Source organism: Osmerus eperlanus, chromosome 5 (genome assembly GCF_963692335.1).
Source record: "Osmerus eperlanus chromosome 5, fOsmEpe2.1, whole genome shotgun sequence".
NCBI classification, from domain to species: domain Eukaryota; kingdom Metazoa; phylum Chordata; class Actinopteri; order Osmeriformes; family Osmeridae; genus Osmerus; species Osmerus eperlanus.
The window spans coordinates 10,990,246-11,013,751 of NC_085022.1; the positions used below are offsets into that span (position 1 = coordinate 10,990,246).

Consider the following 23,506-nt stretch of genomic DNA (forward strand, 5'->3'; position numbering starts at 1 on the left):
AGCACATCTTGTCTTCTATTGTGCATGGCAAGAACTTCAAATTGTTTTACTTATTCTACTCAATTCACATAGTTTTTTTCTGCTTCCTGTAACTGACAGAGGAAAACATGGAATATCGTATTACTAACTTCAACTTCAAATCTAATAGAAATATGTCAATTTGGTCAGAATTCATGGGAAGTCCATTTTTGTCTATAGCCATTTATGTTGCTGTATTCAACAGTAACTTCATTACTATTCTGAGGTTTGTTGGTTGTTTTTATGATCTGGTTTTGGCACTGACTGTGGATAGGTTCAACCCTTTTGGATTGGGAGGCAGGGGAGGAGGAGGCCTCTTCTGGTCGGGTTAGGCCCCCTGCAGCAGCTTTGTTCCTGGGTAGGAGCAGCAGAGCCCAGCCTCTTTACTCACAGCCGGCTGGAGCAGGAGGTCGATGCGCACCTGAACCCTCCACAGCACCGTGGGGCTGCAGGGCCCAGCACAGCACCGAACACCTGACCTGCTCTGACCCCTCCTCAACACGTGGCTCCTGGGAACCTACCCCCTCAGCTCAGGGACCACTACCAGACTCTCTGTTAACACACAAACTGTACTGGTCCTTCAACACCTCAATAACAGAGAGAATAATCCACAAAAGATACATATACAGTAGGTACACAAAAGAACACATTATGCACATGGGAACAGAACCATGCCCAAATAGACACACACCTACTCCCTTATGCACAAGTCCTCTACTACACACACACACACACACACACACACACACACATACACACTGACACGTATAAATGCACAACATCTGAGCCGGACATTTTTTATCTCATCTCATCTCTATTTTATCGTTTCATGTGAATCCAGGTAGAAAAGGAAAGCTGTAAATTGGTCAATATCTCCATCTTGTGGACATTTCTAATGCTTTGTGGATGGAAAGGGCCTGCAGTGAGGGAAGCACTCACCATGTGGATGGACTCTGGGTCAGCTGAGGCCGGAGAAACGTTAAGTTCTCTTGTACTCAGTGGTGCATCTATTGTTGTCACTGAGACTGGATTATGAATCATGAGGAGATACATGCACTTAAACATAGTTCTGGGAATGTTGGGTGATATGATAACACTGAAGTGAATGAAAATCACAACATGAAAAAGTGTTGTAAACAAGATACTTTCATGTGTGAAGTCGTTTGTCCACACAAGCAGCCTCTCAGGGTCAAAGAGGAGGTGGGATAACTTTATCATGAATGTCACTTTGTTTTCGGTTGGTTAGTCAGGCGCCCCTCTTGGATTGGCTTCTCGGATGACGGCGCAGGTGAGCCCCACAGAGAACCCCCCCCTCTCCCTGCTGTGGCCCTCCTACTACAACAGCCCTACTTTTTAATATGCAACATCTGTGCCGGGAGAGAGCCTTCCAAAATGGCTGCTCCTTGGAGGATGACGGTAGAGTCTGCTTAAACTTAGGGCTGGGGCATTTGGTACTGCAAGGTTCTGCACAGATGTTAGCATTCACAATGTCACTTTGTCCTCGGCTACAATGCCCCGGGAGCTCTGTTTTGTGGGGGTCTGTGTTTTATACACACACTTACCAATGAGATCGCTTCATCTCCATTTCTCATTGGAATAACACCCGTGCACGTGGCTTGTTCTGCCTAGGCTGGCCCTGCCTCTGATCAGAAATTGACTGGGTGACTCAATTTTGTTGTTCAATTGTACAGTACAGGAATCTTTCAAGCTGCTATTGATTATTTCGTTGGGGTATTCACTGTGGATATTGTTGACAGGTTCCTTTCAGTGTATTCAAGAGATACTTCACTAAAAACTGTGACATTTTGTAAAAAGACGTTTACAGATATGAAGAGAATAGTAATGTCATAGCCACAGACAAGGAAGTCTTTGCATCCCTTCCTGTTTCATTTGTAAAGAAGGATGAGCTCACAATCATGAGTTGTACTTGTACTATCCCATCATGAAACCTTCCAAAAAGGAAAGCCATAACCTAAAGGTTGCTTGTCATCTGGATTATTCCACTGCTTCTTAAATGACACTCTGGACAGGGATACAGTGAATGAGAGAGGAAAAGAAAGGAGGAGAGAGAAAAGGAGAAAGAGAGATGAGAAAGATGAATTTAGGGAGCTTAATGCATCGCTTACAAAAAGAAGACGTTCATATTTAATGGTCATCATTAAGGCTGGGTTTGAGCACAGAAGACGCTTCTGCTATTTTCCTAAACCCCTTGAGCCAAGTCCTTGTGACAGCCCTCCACTGCATCCCGGCAAATTATCCGCTTGAGCTAAGACGAACAAAAACAGCCCAGTGCGGGGGAAGCGAGGCCCAGCCACAGCGCCTGTCTTCTGATGAGGAGACACGTCACTTTGCATCAACTGCATCCCTCCATCCCTCAATCCCTACCACAGCTCTGGTGGATGAGAGCAGGACCACACCACAGAGAGAGGTGAGCCTCCAGTAGCCACTGTCCAACACTGTTTGGTGCAAAGGACAGAAATTAGGAGAATCCTACTGTAGGAGGCTAGAAATACGCAACAAAGCCAATGGAAGCATTTATTTCGGTGAGATAAAGTACTTTCTCGCTAAACCCCATTAGACTGGTGGTCTGCCTTGGTCCCAAGTGTTTACTATAGAGGATGCCCAGTGAGTAACCTGGATTTACCATGCAAATGTGTTTTGTTCCATTGAGAACATTGCACATGCGTAGGAGAAAAAGAGAGAGAAAATTATATGCACACAGAAGAATAGATTTGCATACATGTACCGTACACGTTGAAAATACTGGTACTCCTTCTGATGTTAAAGTAAATCCTAAAGGAGTGTATGTTTATATGTCTGTGTGGGTGTATGTGAGTATAGTTCAACCATCTAAGGAAACCTATCCACAAATAACACTTGACTACTTTGAGGAGAAAGACTCAGCCGGCCTCTAACAGAGTGCCAGTGCTCTCTCTGGTGGTCACAGCTGAAAACGCAGGAGTTGCATTTATTACCGACAATCTGAATCTGTTGGCTGTGCACTTCTAGTTTTTCAAGCTGTTCATAAAGTATTGTTGCTTCTGGCCTCTTTCTCAAGGATATGCACTGACGCTCAAGGAGACTTGAAAAATTGAGTCCCACCAAAATAAACCTGTCTTCCAAGATGCATGTGCTCCAAGTCCAAATTGGCCTATTTAAAGCCATATACATAGACAGTCTTTGAATAATATTGACTTGCATAGCACACTGAGGTCGAGGACAGGGAGGTAGTCAGTGTGCGTTGGCCCATCGTGAGACAGAGAGTGATGCAGAGTTAAACAGGTGCCAACAGGTGTGACACAAAGTTTCTTCCATTTTCATGAGCTTATATTTTGGTGGAAATCTATCAAATTTGATTGTGGGTGTGGAGAAAGTAAAGGACAGATATTAATAGTAGAGGTAATAGCATATTGTGCAAGAGGACTCTTCTTTACGTGGTAGGTGGTCACCATTCAGAGCTTGTTGAAGAAACATTACTAAATGCACAAAGCCTCTAGAGTTGGCTACATGCCAACACCTTGAGAACATTGTAGATGATAATGAAGTCTCTTTCTGTCAGTATAATTCAAACAGATTACTCTGTAATAGTAATTGATTACGATTACTAATTACAATAGTAATCAGGAGATTACTATTGATTAACACACTTTCTTTTTCCCACATGGCATGATAGAGGAGGCCTCACTGTCTATTGACTGTCCATCCGAAAAGTATTCACAGCACATCACTTTTTTCACATTTTGGCATGTTTCAGCCTAATTCCCAAATTGATTCAATTCATTTTTTACTCAAAGTTCTACACATAAAACCTCATAATGACAAAGTGAAAAAAGTTTGTTTAGGATTTTTTATAATTTGCAAAAATTAAGAACGAAAATATAACATGTACATAAGTATTCACAGCCTTTGCTCAATACTTTGTTACAGCACCTTTAGCAGTTACAGCCTCAAGTCTTTTTGAGTATGATGCTACAAACTTGCCACACTTATTTTTTAGCAGTTTCTCCCATTCTTCTTTGCAGGATCTCTCAAGCACCATCAGGTTGGATGGGGCGCGTCGGTGCACAGCCATTTTCAGATCTCTTCAGAGATGTTCAATTGGGCTGGGTTTTCATCAAGGATGTCTCTGTACATTGCTGCATTCATCTTTCCCTCTCCCAGTTCCTGCAGCTGAAAAACAGCATGATGCTGCCACCAGCATGCTTCACTGTAGGGATGGTATTGGCCAGGTGATGAGCGTTGCCTGGTTTCCTCCAGACATGACCCTTGGCATTCAAGCCACAGAGTTCAATCTTTGTTTCATGAACATTTTGAATCTCATGGTCTTAGAGTCATTCAGGTGCCTTTTGGCAAACTCCAGGCGGGCTATAATGTGCCTTTTACTGAGGAGTGGCTTCCGTCTGCCAACCATACAGGCCTGATTGGTGGAGTCAGTGCCGGTCCCAGCACATTTGGCGCCCTAGGCCTTTGGCAAGGACATATGACGTGGCGCGGTTGGCGCCCTCTGCTGGTAGTGCGGGAGCGTTAATTAATGGATGTACTTGGGAAATTGCCGCCCCCCTCTTCATGCCGCCCTAGGCGGCTGCCTATGTCGCCTGTAGGAAGGACCAGCACTGGGTGGAGTCCTGCAGAGATGGTTGTCCTTCTGGAAGGTTCTCCTCTCTTCACTGAGCAACGCTGGAGCTCTGTCAGAGTGACCATCGGGTTCTTGGTCACCTCCCTGACTAAGGCCCTTCCCCCCCGATTGCTCAGTTTGGCCCTGCAGCCAACTCTCGGAAGAGTCCTGGTGGCTCCAAACTTCTTCTATTACGGATGATGGAGGCCAGTATGCTGATTGGGACCTTCAATGCTGCAGAAATCTTTCTGTACCCTTCACCAGATCTGTGCCTCTATACAATCCTGTATTGGAGGTCTACAGACAATTCCTTGGACTTCATGGATTGGTTTGTGCTCTGACATGCACTGTTAACTGTGGGACCTTATCTAGACAGGTGTGTGCCTTTCTAGGGGGAGTCAGGTGGCTGAGCGGTTAGGGAATTGGGCTAGTAATCTGAAGGTTGCCAGTTCGATTCCTGGCTGTGTCAAATGACGTTGTGTCCTTGGGCAAGGCACTTCACCCTACTTGCCTCGGGGGGAATGTCCCTGTACTTACTGTAAGTCACTCTGGATAAGGGCGGCTGCTAAATGATTAAATGTAAATGTAAATGTTCTGTATCATGTTCAATCGACTGAATTTACCACAGGTGGACTCCAATCAAGTTGTAGAAACATCTCAAGGATGATAAGTGGAAACAGGATGCACATGAGGTACATTTTGAGTGTCATGGCAAAGGCTGTGAATACTTATGTACATGTGATATTTTTGTTAGAATAGAATAGATTTCCCAAAATGTCCAAAAATATTTTTTCTTGTTATTGTGCATACACATTATACACATTATTGTGTGTAGAATGTTGAGGAAATTGCATTTGATCAATTTTAGAATAGGGCTGTAACATAACAACATGTGGAAAAAGGGAAGCGCTGTGAATACTTTCCAGATACACTGTGTACTATTCTTATGTTGCTGATGAGCATGCTATAATTTGGATATGCCAAATATGAATGGAGTCAGGTGGCTGAGCGGTTAGGGAATTGGGCTAGTAATCCAAAGGTTGCTGTTTCGGTTCTCAGCCGTGCCATTGACGTTGTGTCAATGGCACGAAGTGCCTTGGGCAAGGCACTTCACCCTACTTGCCTCGGGGAGAATGTCCCTGTTCTACTGTAAGTCGCTCTGGATAAGAGCGTCTGCTAAATGTAAATGAATATATTAGGTGTCAAGATTAAAGCAAAAGAATAACATTTTAAGATCCAGAATATGATTAACAAAAACATTTACATTGCGTCAATAATCAATTAAAACAGCATTGTCATCTGATCTATTTTTACAAAACCCTCCAGATTGTAAAATAACACCTTCCGAATATAAACAACTTCCAAATACAAAATACAAATGTTCCACTACTATTCTCTCAAAACTAAATTAAATTCATCTACAGTATAAAGTGCCTTGACCTCATCCAATTTAATGGGTGAAAGGAGTCATTCGTTGATTACGTGAGAAATAATACTCGCTTAGTTTGCATCCTAACAGTGGCTGGAGACATGGAAGATCCATTTGAAATAGAATGATGCCATGGCATTATCAGAGGAAAGTGTGGTTGCAGACTCTTGGCTTAGAAGGCTTTCAAGAGATGTTTTTCACGACTGAATCAGATTTTCTTAAATAATTAAACTGCTTCATTTCCATCTTGTGGCAGTAAATGGGCACTTTATTAAACACACATATAGTACATGCACAGTGTCTGCAAGTGGTCTGTCTAAATCTGAGATTTCTTGCTGTAAATCTCTTTCTGTACACCCGAGCACTCTATCAATATTCATGTGATTTGTGCCGGAAGGCATTTGTGTCTCCTAAAAATAGCGTGGGGATAGAAAGAATCTCACACAGTGTCTCCTAACATTCATGAGCACCGTCCCTGTGATTGGTAGTAAACAAATGTCTCTTTACCGAGATCCTACAAATGCTGTTGAGTAAACACTTGTAAATAATTGCTGGGGGTCAGTTTGCAATGACATTTAGGATAAACCGCATGAATCAACATCATATTTTCATACACAAATTAGAATAACTAATACCACCATCAGAAAACATTATTTGCGCATGTACTGTACATGTGTGTGCCTGTGTGTGAATCATAAAGATAATTCATGATTCCTACTACATATGTTTATGTCTAAATGTCTCATCTCTAAGCCAGTTTTGATAAGGTTTCTACTTTCCTTCTGTACTGAATGCTGAAGTGTTTGGTAGTCTCCAACTGCAGTGACTTGTGTGATCTACAGTATGTCTATAGTGGGCTAATTCACAAAGCCTCGCATGCTTAAAGATCTTCACCTTAATTGGAAAGTTCACAAAGTACAGAAGATAGTTTGCTTTAACAAAACACTCTTTTGGACCAGCACCCATCAAGGTGTCCAATAGAGGGCAGCATCCACCAAGTTGCTCAATAACAGAAACTCCAATCTTCAGCAACTAGAGACCACAGAAAATTATATCTTCGTAAACATACTATTAATGGGGAGGGGAGTCAGATGGCTGAGCGGTGAGGGAGTCGGGCTAGTAATCTGAAGGTTTCCAGTTCGATTCCCAGCCGTGCCAAATGACGTTGTGTCCTTGGGCAAGGCACTTCACCCTACTTGCCTCGGGGGGAATGTCCCTGTACTTACTGTAAGTCGCTCTGGATAAGAGCGGCTGCTAAATGACTAAAATGCAAAATGCAAATGGCATGACATGAATTCATAAAATGAAATGTAACATTAGTCAAATATGGTCACACCCAATTCCTGTCCAAGTCCTGTACGGTTTTGTAGAAAAACCCCTGTCGAGCCAGGCTGCCATCTCTTCATGGTTCAGTTGGACAAAAAAACACCAACAAGTTTCCACGGAGACATACATTCTCACACTAATGATGCATCCGGTCAGCCAAAGGTGAGAGGTGCAGCAGCAGGTCATTTCCGACTCGCTGGTGTGCCTGAGGCTACACTTTCATCTGCATGTGCCTCTGGAGTGAATAATGGAAATGGAAAGTCTGACAGCAGTAATGTGGTGACAGAGCAAGAAGGTGTTGAGAGCAGCAAGGGCTCAGCACCACATGCAAAACCTGAATTGGCACTAAATACTGCTGTATGTTGCTTTTACTCTGTGTTCATGGTGGCCCCATGGTGTCACAATCATTCCAAACCACTTTTCATAAAAAAAACATGAGCCATACTGCCTTGCTCAATGGCATCACACTTTTACTTTACTTTTACTTTATTTCATTTGAATGAAGCAAATGGGTCAACCACATGACTGTTTTGTAATACCAAATAAAGAATAATTTAGGCACAAATGGGGTAGTGCTGTACATTGCAAATCCATTCCAATAAGCAGTCTCACTTACAAAGCAACAAAGCACTGTGGGAGGATTTCCATTGCCATAGAGCTGTTCATTCTAAGGAGCTCTGCTTCTGACAGCGTGTGTGGCAATGAGAAAAACCCTGCTGCACATGTTGTCATTTACCCTGGTGAGCGGTTGGGATGTGGAGAAGTATGGCAACACTGAGATATCCATGTGTGTATGTTCCCCCCCCCCCCCCCCCCCCCCCATGCACAGATACACAGGCAGGATGTCAGCCTCTCAGACTCCAAAGGAAGGTGTGGAGGGCCCTTATGACGTACAAGCAGCCTCCACATACAGATCCAGGCTTTACAGAGCACCTGCCTAGCCATGAGAGCCCCTCTGACTTTGAGGAACAAAACCACATCTACAATTATACGCAGCACAGGCATATTACTCATTCATGCATCCACACAAAAACTTGACATTCACACTACTCACATGTATACACGTGTGTGTTGTCGCACAGCCACAAACATGTGCAGTGCCATGATATTTGAGCTGCCTGGCCTTTGCGAACTACATCTTTGTGTCACACAATACAGGGAATCAGCTGGGAAACCCAACATATTCAAATAGTACTCAAACTCTAGTCACATAGGCACAACAAACCAATTTATTTGTAAGTGAATGAGGTTTTGATAAGGGAGACACAACTCGTTTGACAAAGCGTAGCCAGACCATGGGATGTTCTGCATTGCTAATCAAGAACAGTGATCCTTTACTTCAGTGTGACAGTAGGAAAGAGCAGCATGGATGATGAAATTAATAATTGTATCACTTCAAACATTGTTCAACACAGTCAGTCTTCACGAAAGCTTTATACCATGTCAGTTTGTAGACTGAACATGTTGGACTGATAGTCCAGTGGCAGTTGAAGATAGTTATGAGCAGGCTGTGGAATAATGAGCTGGTTAGAGAGCTGAATTAGTTTTTCCTCGCAAATGCAAATGGATCCATAACTTCTCCATTTATTTCCGATTTACAAGGGTGTTATCAAAGGGCGAAGACCAAAACACCTCTGCATGCATTGGATAGAATTGGATGGATTCAACCAATAAGAACAACAAATTGTCAACTTGTTTGCTTATGAAACTGCCTCAATGGCGCTCCACTACAGTATACAGTCATCGTATTAAGTCCGCCCCATATCAGATAAGCGGTTATGACTGGCCTAATCAGATACTGATCAGAGGGAGATCTGTTTCAATGGGAGGGTGGCCAGACCCATCTCCCAGAGCGAATAAGATATGAGCTGTCACATTTGTCAGGTTTCCGAACTAGTACTGAATCAGGTTAGAGCCAAAACCTGCAGGAAAGAAACTTTCTGTATACTACTGTACATCATCTCTTTATTTTATCATTTAAGGGGTAGTACTCATCTTTAGACAAGGACTACAGCAGCCTCCATTAAAGGAAGGATAGGTTATGCATTCAGGAGTTCCTATGTTCAGCTATAGCATATTTACAGTGAACAGTAGTGCAAGTCAGACAGGATCTTTTCATGCCGCCCTCAAGCCCATTGCCGAGGGAAGACAATGGTACCACACTGCTCTGACGCATCATCATTCAAGTTGAATGACAAAAAACCACAAGGCTTTCTGAATGGAAAATATCATGTGACAGGCATACTTGATATACTTGATATGTAGACATAACATCAGATGTCTGGTCTCCTTGACCTTTCAAGTGCTACACATTGTGTTGACAATCTACTGACAAATAAAAATGTGTATTCAAGCAGCAATTCATGTCTGGTTTTATACAATTGCCCAGAAACCTAGAATTTATCTTGATACTGAGAGGACCTTTAATTGCTATTTTCTTTTTAACATTAATAATGTTCAATGCTGTCAACGTAATGAATAATTGCTCTAAAGGCCTCTAAAGGCCTCTTGCTCTTAGTGATCCCTTCAAAACAAATTTCCATAGTAATGCTTTCACAGTGATGACACTGTTGTTGAGGGACACAGCAACCTCTGTCTCCCACACCTGTGTCAAAAAGAAAATACTTTCCCACCTACACATCAGGAACACAAGGAATCTGAAAAGGGAGGTAGGATATTGTCTCCTCTTGGCCTTTAGAGAGACATAGCTGGTGAGTTGAGATTAGTATTCCTCCACAGGAGGTCTTTGTGTTGACTACGCCTCTCAGGATAATTATCATGGCATCCCCACACATCCAGCCCCACCTGCAACAAAAGACTATGTGGGTAGAAAGATGGTCCATAAGGGTCCTTTATTATTCATTGGGTTGCCAGCTGTATTGGAAATACCTTTCAGTACAAACTGTGTACCCTTTAGTACTAAATCTGTTTAGTACTAAATCTGTCAGTATTTTTTAGAATTGAGGTCTGTTTGGTATGAAACCAGTGTAGATTTCTGTTTTGCACTGTTATAGCCACACGCAGAATAAACCATGTCAGAAGCTCAGAATCATTCAAATCATGCATGTTAGCATGAGCTGGCTCTAAGGATAATGCAACACACAGGGTATGTGATGTTCATGTTAAGATGCCTCTAAACTGCTTTTGCTACCTCTGTTCAAGCACCCACATAAAAAGTATACAGTTTCACAATGCTAGTCCCAGTCATGACCTATTAGTAATAGTCAAGAAGTACGTATGTTAGGTCAGATAGAAAATAATCTCAAAAGGACTGTTGATAAACCAGGCATTAAAGAGAGCATGAAACAAAGCTGACCTATGCTACAGTCCAAACTGTGAAAAGTTGTAAAACATGACACTGTAATGTATCTAGCCGGTATCAGTGGGTTGCCCTGTAAACAAAGGCAAACGCAAACACACATCCATCACCCAGTTAGCATGTTTACTCAGCATGAGTAACGTGACCTACAGGCTGTGAGCCATTTTATCATCTTATGTTGATCACACGTGATATTTGAAGCCCTTTTGTAAATCATAAGACATGTTTAAACATGAATTTAAATTACGATTAGCTGCCTAGATAAACCACTGCACACTGTATTTATAGAGACTGTACGGTTGTGACAGATTTCAGTTCAGCATTATCAACTTAAGAATGTGAGAAATTATGTGTGTTCATTCATCTACTGTATCTAATTATCAATCAACCAATCCATCAATCAATCAATCAAATTTATCAATGAAATCTATCTATCTCTCTATTTATGATTTGGAGTGTATTTATGGAAGGTGAAAAGTATATGGTGACAAATGTACCTACACTTTGAACCTCCGAAATGTGGTTCTACATCACAGGAATATAATTTAGTTGTCCCTTTGCTTGCTTTTTTGTAGTCAATCCTCAATCACTCTAACATAGGATACCAAAATAGTGTCAGTGTCATTGAATAACAATGATGTACTGTTGCATGATAAATATTTCAAGGCCGGCTCCATTCAAAGTGTACATATCAAAATTCTCAACTCACAATGCTGTACATGTATGGCATAATTGCATTGTGCTCACTGCCAGAGTATATCATTGCCATCAGATGCAGGAAAACTCAATATTGCAATGTAAACATACAGTTTGATTTATAAAGTGACTCTTTAAGTCTAGCCAGCCATGTAGTACAGTAGCATGTGATTATGGGAGCTTTCAAAGGGCACAATTTCCTGACAACAACATAATAGAGGTCTTTTTTATTAGCATGGATAGTTTAAGGTTATGTAATAGCCTAGCTAAAGTTGGTGGTAGTAGTGATGTGGGTGTGTGTGTGTAGTGGGGGGGGGGGGGCAACTGCTTCTATTTTAAAGTGAAAAGAGACTATAAAGGTGTTGAGTTATGGTAAATAAAAGTGTTGAGTTATGGTAAATACACTGCATTTATATGCACATTTTAGCAGCACACCCGAAGCGCTTCACAGTTGCCTCTCATTCGTCCTTTCGCACACATGCTCACACACACACTCACACACACACACACACACACAACAGCCCTGATAGGCACTAGCCTGCCCATCAGGAGCAATTTGGGGTTCAGTGTCTTGCTCAAGGACACTTCAACACATGGCCAGGAGTTGGGGATCAAACCACCAACCTTGCGATAAGTGGACGACCATCTCTACCCCCTGAGCCACGGCCACACTATGATTGCAAAAGTCTTGAGTGACAAACTTAAATGTGTTCTGCATTTCTTTCAATAACTGAACTCAAGGACAAAAGCTTTCTGCATAAATGAGAGGTCATCAAAGTAACTCTAGAAGACAATCTCTGCTCGCCAGCCAGTTAATGTTAAGGTCATAAAAGTACTATGTGTGTTATTGTTGTTATATATTGCATACATAAAAAACATATAATAATGATTATAATGTAAGTCCTTCAAAAACATTGTGGTCAATAGCCAAGAAGAAAGAGATTGTGAATAGTTGAGGATTTCACATATGTATCATTTGTAATGTACTCCATTTCAAAGTCAAGGACAAACTTTGCAACATTCACAGAGAACTAGTACATCAGTAGAGGAGGGGTGATGTGATGGGTTCCTTTGTGGTTTGGAGGTTGCTGCTGTAAGTGGATCACAGTAAGTGGGACGGTTGGTATGACACAGGCACTGGGAGACCTAGATGTGTCTTGCTGCCTCTGCCTCTCAAGAAACTTGATAAAGTACTGGCTCACAGGTAACAAGCAGCACATACTGTTACATAGTTGATAAGGGTAACTATACTTTCCGGAATTGTCTTCAAAGACCAATGTGTTTTCACGTGTAGTGTTTTTAGAAAGAACCAAAAGTGGGCCAATAGAAATAGGACTCCCACTGACACTGACTCACACTGCCCTGGTCATTAAAACTTCAAGGTACATCTCTTTCTGGTTCACCTCAGCTGTGATGAGGTCTTGGGTAGGTGAAAACCTATTACGTAAGATAAGGTTTGCATGAGAGGTGTCTAAGTTTGTGTGTAGCATTCACGTGTGCATATTCATATGTGCCTGAAAAGAAATTAAGCTACAGCAATTTGACTGACTAATATTGTCTAAAAGGTTTGTTCTACCAATCTATCAAATTATTCTAGTATGGTGTAATAAAACTTATTTATCCTAAAGTGTGTAATCATTTGAGAGATTGTAGTGGGGTGTAGGAACAGCAATACCACATCAAATATTTAATCTACATGTTTTTTTTTACCTCTCAAACTTAATACATCTGGATCACTGTCAGGTAATACACAATGATATTTAAAAGTCCTCAGCATATCTTACAAATTACACTGTAAGGCCGATAGTTGGTTTGCTTTGTAAAGGATCTACGTAGTAAGATAAAAGGCTTTGTCTTTAGTTTGGGACAAGGTTTATGAAACAGAATGTGTAGATTAGCAACTACTGCCGTATTAGTCATAAGTATTACTTTCAATTTAATAATAAATTCACAATTTGTTTATTGTTCACATTGGATTAGAATTTCTTATTCATTTAGGCAATTTGCATGTGTTTTGGCACATGCGTGAAAAAGAGAAAGAACAATTGTCTACAATTGGGCACAATAACTACATGCACATGAATGCTGATCAAAACTGATTAGTTGATTTAGTGACATTGTCATACTCTTCACAAGTTCTAAACATTCTTTCATCGTGTGAGCCATCACATTCAAAATAAAAATCTGTCAGACATACATGTATATTCCATAAACATGGAACTATGACATAGAATGTTTGTGATGTCATTTTTGGAAACAGTCTTAATATTCTTTAAACTATAAGTGCAATTGTCAAAACAGTTTAATGGACATCGCAACTCTAAATGGTTGTTTCTCAAAAGGTAGTTTCTCACCCAAAACATTTAAATCGTGCTTCAAAACCTAGTCATTGCATCAGTGAATTAGCCAGTGCAACCAAAATGAAAAGTTATTTTGTCATTGTGTGAGCCCAACTGGTCAAAATATTTAGATGTTTTTTCACCATGGAAGTCAACCATGGAAATGTTTGTTGTAAACAAATTACACTTTTTTATAGTATTGTAACATTCAATAATTTTTATATATTTTCTTGTTTAACAAGAAATTCATGAACATATGCATAAGTATTATTTATAACAGTTATGTAGGTAGGGAATGTAAATGTATTTCAGCAGATTTTCTATCAGTCAGTTTAATTTGTTTGAGAATAGAGATTTGGGGTATTTAGATGCAAGCGAGAATCAAACAGACAGGAACAGGCACCACCAAAATACCGAATAAAAGGATCTCACACATGAAAGGCCGGATCTCTATGGTTTCCCTTGGAGCTGAACCCCGTTGCCATGGGAGCTACAGGAACTGAGAAAAAAACTGGGAAACTCGCAGCCATTGTCTTTGCCCCAGTATGCAGTTCAGTGATTTATTTTGTCCTGTCTAACAGCATACAGATACAATAATGATCCAATTGTTCCTCCTCATGCTTTTTGCATTGGAATAAAAATACTTATGCGGTAAGCATAAACATGTTTCTTACAATGTAATACAAAATGAATCAAAACTGTAGTCTGAGCTAATCACAGACCTCCTCTCCTGTCTTTTTGACATGCTGTGCGACCCCTGCCTGGTCTCTGATGTCACTGTCTCAACAGTGTTATCTGTCCACCAGACCACCAGAACATCACCTGATTTACCACTAAAACACGTCACAGCTCTTTCATTACACAGACTGTTTGCCCTTTGCTTAATGGCTATTAAGAAAATATTGCATAACATCCAGTATGACAATTAGCATGGCCAGCAGCAGGCATCTGCTGTCTGGTGTGAACACACAGCTCTGTGACTGACCTCAAAACACACAAGAGGATAGCATCTATGGTCTAATGTTACACATATCATTTGAAATGATGATGAAATTAAGGGTTTAATTTGCATGTAATATTTTATACACAAGATAACGGATTCAAGTGATTTAATACTTTAATATTGTCAAGCCTGTATGGTGAAGCTTGACAATGTCAAGATAGGGAAGATAGGGAAAACAGATACATTCAATCAGAACATTTGCAGCAAAGTACTGAGCAGTTTTGACATACAACATGTGGCTGTTATGTACAGAGTAGGTCACGTTGCCATCACCTCATCAACACAGGGCAGGTGCACATCCACTACGTGCAGGTCCAACACACTTCTTACATCCTCCCTGACCATACATTAGACCACACACTAGACTGTGTTTTGCCCCTGCTCACAGAGTGAGTTCTCATTCTAATGCCTGAATCCATTCTATAATTATTTTCATAATCTATGCTATTATATCCAAGATATAAGATTAAGGCAGCATGGAGTGTTATATTAGGCTAAATAAAGTCTTGTTTCTATGAATTACTCAAATAAGTTCTGCAACAGTGGAGTCAATAAACAGAATTACATTTTATTTTTGTCCATCTGCTGTGTGTTATCAAGTCATAAAGCAGAGACTGGAACTTCCTGCTCCACAGACATGCAGGCCCAAGAAATCATGAACCATTCAGCTTCAGCTTTGTTCTGTTTTGTATTCCTTTCTAGAAACTCTCCTGCAATCTTGTATTGTGTTGTTTGCGTTTGTGTGTGTGCATATATGTGTGTGTATTCAATGATGTGGCACTGTCTTTGATAGCCATTCTGCACAAATGACTATTTCAGCTCACATGACATGACGTGGGGTCTTGACACAGCGTACATATTAATATCTTGGGTAATTGTTTCCAATGACCAGCCCTGGATCTGGCCACACTAACAGCAGCTTGACTGTACCATCAACACAAGATTGTCATGGCACTGACCTAGCTTCAACATAAGGCAGACTGTTACATCAGAATGAAATCCCTTTGGACAATTTGTTTTGGGTTCTTAAATATCAAATTTCATTGGATGTTGAAATGTTATAACCTCACACATTTAGTGCAAGGTGAACATACTATATTAGTTGTTCTCAACAATAAAGACCGACAAAAGACATAAACAAAAAGGACGGTTCAGACACAGATTCAGCATTTGCCTGTTTTGGCTGCATAAAGACTGACTAGGGGTTGGAATTGCAGCTTAATTATAATGATGTGTACTAAACATTTAATGAACATAGAGTGTGATGTATACAAAATGAAGTTTGGCCCAGGTGTGGGTTTTGCTGGTACATTTAGTTGAGATTCCATTTGAGCCATCAATATAAACAGTCTGCTCTGACTGGAACTAAGCTGTTCCCACAGCAATCACAGTCCCTTTTTACTACCTTCCAATAATGAGCCCCTCCACCTGACGTCATGGTCCAGTGTCTGTTGCAATTTTAAATGTCAATGCATCATCCTCTCATTCTTTTTTAAGTTCAGAGGGAATTGGAATTGGAACCATGTCACTGTCGTCACTAATCAGAATTCCAGAACCATGTACCCTATTGAAAAGGAAATAACACATTAGTCAACGTTTCTTGTGTTAATCTTTACACTTACCAAACTGTACAGTTACTGTGTAGTGGGAATTTGTTTTACAGTGAAAGAATATTTACATATTACCTGACAAAACAGCATGTTGCGATAAGCAGACTGTAAACAGTAAAGGGGAAATTTCTGGGTGTGTTTTGGCTTAGAAACAGGCTCTTTAACCTCATACTAATGTACGAGGTGGGCTTTCCTCCTTGGCTTATTTTGTGAAACCACTGACAATCAAACTGGATCTGTAGCAAAGCATGGCAGTTCAGACAAGAATTGGGAGTGCTGTTTCTAATATTTACATTTATTTAATAATATTTCCAAGTGCAGCTTTAAGGGGACCATAAAGGGATCCTACAGGTACATTCAAGTCTAAGCACATTACGTGTTGTCCTTTTGTTGTTTTCCTTCTTTTTTTGTACCAGCAGAAATAGAACATTTAACTATAACAAAGTTAATAGCAAACAATGAACGTGCAAGACATGAAATACATTTTGCCATTCAATCCTGGCCTCAATTTACAACACATACTGTCCATCTAGTAAAGTATTGGTTTGCCATTGTTTGCAATGTTCTGTCGTTTGCTATTGATTATACTGTTTCTTTGTCTGCCAGCATATCAGAGAAACTGTTCTCACAACAGAAGGGTTGCTAAGCAGCTTTAGCATGGAATACGCCAACATGGTGCCAGACACTTTGACAATGTCAGGTTGTAATTTTCCCCCAGTTTGCTGTAACAGAAAGATGTGCTTTGGAGGGTGGGTTCCCAACGTGTTTGCTGGTCAGTGAATTAAATAAAAGCCTTCCACACTCTGGCTTATTCAATACAACTTTCTTTCTGTACATTGTCAGTACTTAGACCTTAGACGTCCAGGCTTCTTTTGCTGGTTCAGGAACGGTTACAGTGTCATTACAATTCAATTTAACTGATTCTTTGAACATGGGTAGTTGATCAGTGCCTGTCCAGCCTAGGGAATCACCGGTAATTTCCGTCTATTATGAGGCATTTCTCAGCTGAGTCAACAATGAATACTAAGGTGTCAAATACTATCTGTCTCCTCACATTATGGAAACCAAGGCTGCCTCTTGTGTATTGTTAAATGCAGGTTAGAGGGATATTGACGGGGTGGGTGATTGTGTCACACATGGAGTTCCTCCAATGCATCAGCCTCATTGCTGAGACTCAACAATGAACAATGACAAGGGGGTTTGCGGATGTTTGGTTTGTAAACTAATATAAAATTCGAATGAATAGCAGCTGACTAATGCTTTCAGCAGGCTTTTCTCGAATAGACAATCCTGACTCACAGAGCGTAGGTATGGAGTTATACCTCCTTACCTGACGTTGCCAGTCCTATACTGGAATATTGTGGAGCCCTAAGAAGCACATAGTCAATCATTAACTGAGAGAAGCGGATGCTTTTAATACCTGATCTTTATAGTTGAACAGCATGATTTGGATGAGGTCTGCTTAAGGAGCTGCAGCCCTCCCCAGGGCAAGCATCTACTTATTCAGTACCTATACATGAGAGTACATAGTACACTTGTGGAGTAGGAGAGCACCTGTTTACTTGTGTTCTCTGTTCCTCTTGTGTGTTCCTGATGAGTTGTCTGAGCTTAAGTTAAAAGAACTGTATTGTATCAGTACAATGCATTGTAAAAAAGAATGGAAATATAGTGATACAAGTAATATGTGTAATATATTGGATGGAATATATAGTTATATCTAGTTGCTCTGAGACATATCCCTTGCACAATAATGTACAATTTATCCCATGCCTCAAAACTCTGATTCATTCTAGAGAAATCAGATTATTTTGAGACTGTTATGGCTGTAAAAGCCTGAAGGTTCATAATTAGACACAATATGGCCAGTGCTGAAGGGCAACTTGAGATCAATGTGTCTTTGCCCCTGGAAAATTACCACTTTCATTGAGTTGTGTTACCCTGAATATATCACTACCAAAATGGAGAGACCATCTCCGTTTAAAGGATGCGTGGCATTTTCTGTCCACTGAGTGCATACTCAACTGCGTCTGGATGAGATGTTGTTTTTCATTTTTGTAAAGCTAGGCAAGAATATTTTTTTAGGGACTATATACAGTACATCCTGTCAAAACTAGTACTGTAATTAGCCAAGTTTGATATTCAGATAGTTTATAAGATGAAAATCTCCCCCAAGGCCTATGGAAACTGGTATTTTAATCATTGCAAAGGTCAGGAAACATCAGGCTTAGAGGAAACAAGAGAAGGTGAGTCTCTCACATCAGCTCAAACTGAGACAGCACCCAATCTGGAGTTATTACTAATCAGTCTGAGGGCTGTAGTGTATTTCTCAACAAGGGTGAATAAGTAAGCAGCCTACTGATTGTTAGAAACTCAACAAATGCATTATAAGTTGTGTTTAGGGTGAATGACGCAGTCAAACAGTCATATATCCCACCAATCTGTATCATATTGCATCAAGATGAGGATGGACTGTTTCATCTGAAATGTGATAATTTCTTATCTGATAATGTTAGTCTGACATGAGAATTAGACAAGGAAACGTGTTTTTTTTTCATAATTTATTTGATAGAAAATCTCACGTTACAGTATAAAAAATAAATGACAAAACATTTCTCCAGACTTGAGAGGTAGGGATAATCAAACCTATAAAGTTATAATGCTAGTGAGGGGAAGTTCACAGTCCCCTAAGACATAGTCTCTCTTCATGGTGGACATTTTGTTGACCACTTTAAAGCGAAGCGACCTTTGACAGAGGTCCTCTTCAGCAATAGCATCAAAGAAAAAGTCCTCGTTGAAGATGGGGTTGCGGCTCTTCCGAATGACCGTGCTTCGCTGCTTCTGGACCTTTCCAGGAACCAGGGAGAGACTGATGCTGCAGTTGATACTCTTTGGCTCCACACAGAGAGCATACAGGCCCTCGGCACTGATCAGCCGAATCCGTAGTCGTTGGTTATCAGGACAATACTCAGCAGAGAGACGCATAATTCCATCTTTCCCAATGGGCACCAGGCTCTCCTTCATCATCCTGTCCCTGTGCAGCACCAGGTCCATAGGGAGGATCTTGGGGGGTGCAAGGCCAAAGCTCCTGGGAAGGCCCTCCACCAGTCCCTCTGATGCCCTTCTCATGACGTTTGGGCTGTTGTCTGTGGAGCTTCCCTCGTCTGTGGATAGGGAGTTGTTCCTTGACACTATGGCCTTCTTCATGTTCCGGGATAGCAGCCTTTCATGGCTCAGAGTTTTGAAGAGTGAAGACTTGGGCAGAGACCTGGGTAGTAGAGGGGAACTGAAAGGTGAAGACTCAGCAGAAGAGGTGGTGTCACTGTCAGTGGTGCCCTGTCTGTTTAGGGTGTATCCTCTTGGAGACAGTCTTGCAGTCAGAGTGTTCAGACTAAAGGATGAAGGGGAGGAAGAGGGGGAAGAACAGGAGAAGGTGGAGGGAGACAGTCTGGAACATGTGTTAGATCTGCTCCTGGGCAGAAGCAGGGGAACACCACAGGATCCAGGGTCATTGTGGAACAGGGACTCCTTCCTCCGGGTATGGGGGCTTTCCAGAAGAGTGCAGAAGCCATAGCAGGTCTGGGTTTTGACCATGTGGGGCAGAGAGAGGGCCGCCTGGCTCTGGGGGTCTGCGTTGGTAGTCTCCTCATCGCTGCAGTTGTTGTCATAGGGGCCCTCGTCCACACTCTCTACTTGGATAATGTGTGGACTGAGGAGCTCACGTGCTGGAACGTGTCTCCTGGGACTTCCCCTCTCACAGGGGGACACCCGGATAATGGGGGCGGGACGGCTGTGCTCCCCAGCCTTGGCCTCAGGCAGGGATGGGATCTTAGGAGGGATGCAGAACTCTGGGATGGTGTCAGGGGTGATGATGTTTGGCCACAGAGAGATCTTCTTGCTTTTGTCAGTTTTGTCTCCAAACATGATGTCACCAATTCTCAAGCTGTATTCTGTCGAAGGAGGAAGCAGGTTCGTTTTTTCCACCGATATACGGATCTTCTCAACCACCCACATGAGTTCTCAGAGAGGGGGAATTAACCTGTGGAAATCAGAAAAAACTATTTGTAAGATAAATTACATTCTCGCAACCAAGGGGATTTCAAATTAAACTTGGAGAAAAGTAATATGACAAGGATGTTATTTTGAAGTGTGAAAACAATTATTTTAAAACACATTGAGTCAAGTAGTGAAGCATTGTAGTGAAGCTTACCTTGTATGAATGACATCCAGGTGTTTTGGACTCAGAGCTGGATATGGTAACGTGGTCAAGGTCTTGTGAGCAATTTCAAAGGATCTCTAAGTAGCAAACTCAGACTCTCTTCTTCTCAAGACCATAATAAATGTCGGCAGCAGTAAGGGCTGCAGGCTGTTTAAATAGGGCCGGTGGTAGAAGGGGAGGAGACCAGGAAAACTCACACCCCCACTCTGGGCCTACACGATCCTCCCTCTCTGCTTAGACACTTGTTCCCATGGAGATACTCAAGCCACAACAGAGCACTTTGCGCCCACCCACATTTCTGCCACACACCAGTCAGGAGGTAGAGGCCACAGAGATAAGAACAGTGTGAGAGTGAACATGTGTTTGACAAAAGGAAAGGCTGTTAATTAGCATGTTTGATTTTCCGTTTATGTAGATGAGAGGAGGAATGTAACCTTGGTCAGTCTACATGAGATAAGATTAGGATTTGGGTCATTCTATATAAAGCAGTTAAAAGCTAGAACACTTAAAGTGAGAGTACTGTTGAGAAACTTGGAAACATTTTGTGCAAGACTGTATTTACTGAAATGTCTGTCAACTAAATGAATAGCACTGCACCCTTAATTAGATGAAAGAAATAACACTGACTATTTGCTTGACTTAAAGTTGACGTCAATGCCCATTCTCCAAGTTTAGTCATTGCCAAAGGTTATGTTGCTCTCTGTGTTTGCTAAAACTTCTGTTAAGGTGTGAATAATGTCCTTTTTATAGTGTCTTATAAATATTAACTATTAGCTAAAAAATTACCAAATGAAAATAAACATCACAAGAGACTATAAAGCCATTCGTCCTGTACAGAATTTTTGTTTTGTTTCACATTATTTGATGAATTTTCCTGAAATTCAACTTAAGAACCAAGCAGCTTATATTGGCTGGTCAAAACTACACTGAATTAAACAGTTCTACACGGTTAGACTCATCAGACTAAGACCTGTCTGAACTCGAGTCACTGCTACCCTCTTGTGGTAGCAAGTAAGTGATTTCATTCTATTTACAGTAAGACTAAAACCATACTACAAAAACACACTTTAAATTATTCAGATTGATTTGTACTGAAATATACAGCTACTTTTGAAAGTAAAACATTAAACATATGATTCTGATCAAAGCTGTTCTTCAGAAGTCTCGTTCGGAGCATCCTGGTGTAGAAGATATCAATATGGGGATCTTGTTTTTCTTTATTCTCTTTCTTTCTCTGTCTGTCTCTGGGTATCTCATCAAAACAGCCTAAGTGGGACATGTTCCCTGTGCAACCACGTCATTCAACAGGTGGTAAAATGATACCTAATGGTTTCTGAGAAAAAATCTAAAGGCTTTTAAAGGAGCCTTCTCAGAACCGTTGTTCTTGTTCCTAATGGTCTAGAGACTAATAGCTGTTTTAATTGGTGCACATGTCATACACCTTCACATTTCATACCGTGGAAGACAAGTAGAAATTAAGTCTGAACTTAATAATCACACATGCCAGTGCTTCCATGTACCTGCATGTACCGCCTACTGTTTACATACAATATAGAATGGTTAGCTTTTCGTTAGAGGCGATGACTGGAGTAGTGTTCATGTTAAGTGATATGCGTGTCACAAATTACACCTATGACACAAGGTAGAGTACGAGTTTGTGATTTATCTTCAAAATCAACAGGTTTGAACTCTACCTGTAATCAGTCAACCCAAACTGAGAGTCACTATGATGAAAAACCCACACACTCCTCTTCAAAGAGTGTGTGGGCAGATTGGTTATAACCATAATGTTCCTTATCTACTACACCCAACAGAGGGCAGTAGTTAGCCAAATAAAAGGCAACATCATAGCTTTATTCGCTGATCAAAAATAAATGACTAAATGTAAATTATCATTTACAATAATATTCCAAAACCAATGATTTACATAATTATATTATTACATTTAATTGTTTTTTCTTAAATAAACCACTATTATTTTCACGAAAGTTTATAAAATGTTAGAACAATAAACCTTTCCTACCATAGCCTACTACTACATGCATGCTGTTGAGGCAGGCTGTAAAAAAAAGGTGCCATATGCCAAGTGCATAGACCGTACAAGTTGTTTCTCTAGCGGTGCCATAAGTACTGTTGACAAATTAAAGCCTAGCTGAAGGTAACAAGACTAAGAGAAGACTCTCATCTACATCACATTGACATAACATAGACTATTGTTAGTTGTTTTATAAGGGTTGAAAGGTTCATACATATTTTCTTTGCCTTTTGATGTGGGCATGGAGCCTGCATGTTAAACAAAGGTCTCATATTTGTGTGTCTTGTCAGACAGGTTAGATTGAACTTAAATGATGTTCTACCTGCCATGCTGAACAGATAAGTGTGTTTAATTTGCCTCAATGGCCTGAGCTGTAGTGTAGCCACACAGGTCAAAACACTTTCTTGTAGGCCTATCCAATAAGTTGTTTTACTGTATAAAGCCATACATCTTTGAATGTTTCAAATAAAAACATTTCATAAATATTACGAAATTTGTGTAACGTACAATGTGTGGCACTAAACAGCTTGCCCTTTCCCAAAGAAATCCACATTTACAACATGTAAATTCGGAATTTCATTAACACCGGTGATTTCAGCCTCCATAAATCCACTCACGCACGCCCACTCAACATTGCATTTATGTCCCTTGTAACCAAACCTTATTTGCAACTTAGCCAATATCAACGTGAAAGACAGTAAAGAGCGAAGGGAATAGTGTGTTGAACTGTCTTCTTATAACTATAGAAACTATAGAACTATAGAAAATGTAAATGCAAAATATAGGATACAGATGCTCGAGTTAATCTATGTAGCCTACATGTGGGCTAGATAGTGTGACGCGTTTCCTCTTTTCTGCGCATAGAAATCTTTTTTTTCCTGTCTAGTATACTAGTCTCTA

General features: G+C 40.8%; 1 protein-coding gene across 1 annotated transcript; it reads right to left on the reverse strand.

The window, feature by feature from the left end:
* Positions 1-18,986: 18,986 nt before the first annotated feature.
* Positions 18,987-20,692, reverse strand: c2cd4a (C2 calcium dependent domain containing 4A). Its single transcript, XM_062460653.1, has 2 exons — positions 20,563-20,692; positions 18,987-20,391 (listed from the first exon to the last, which is right to left on the reverse strand). Exon 2 carries the CDS (start codon positions 20,364-20,366, stop codon positions 18,999-19,001), a length of 1,368 nt encoding a protein of 455 aa, XP_062316637.1. The 5' UTR covers positions 20,367-20,391; positions 20,563-20,692; the 3' UTR covers positions 18,987-18,998.
* Positions 20,693-23,506: the final 2,814 nt, after the last annotated feature.

What these genes read in the sequence shown, in the direction of transcription:
- c2cd4a (XM_062460653.1), bottom strand. Translation starts at nt 20,366, where the DNA reads ATGTGGGTGGTTGAGAAGATCCGTATATCGGTGGAAAAAACGAACCTG.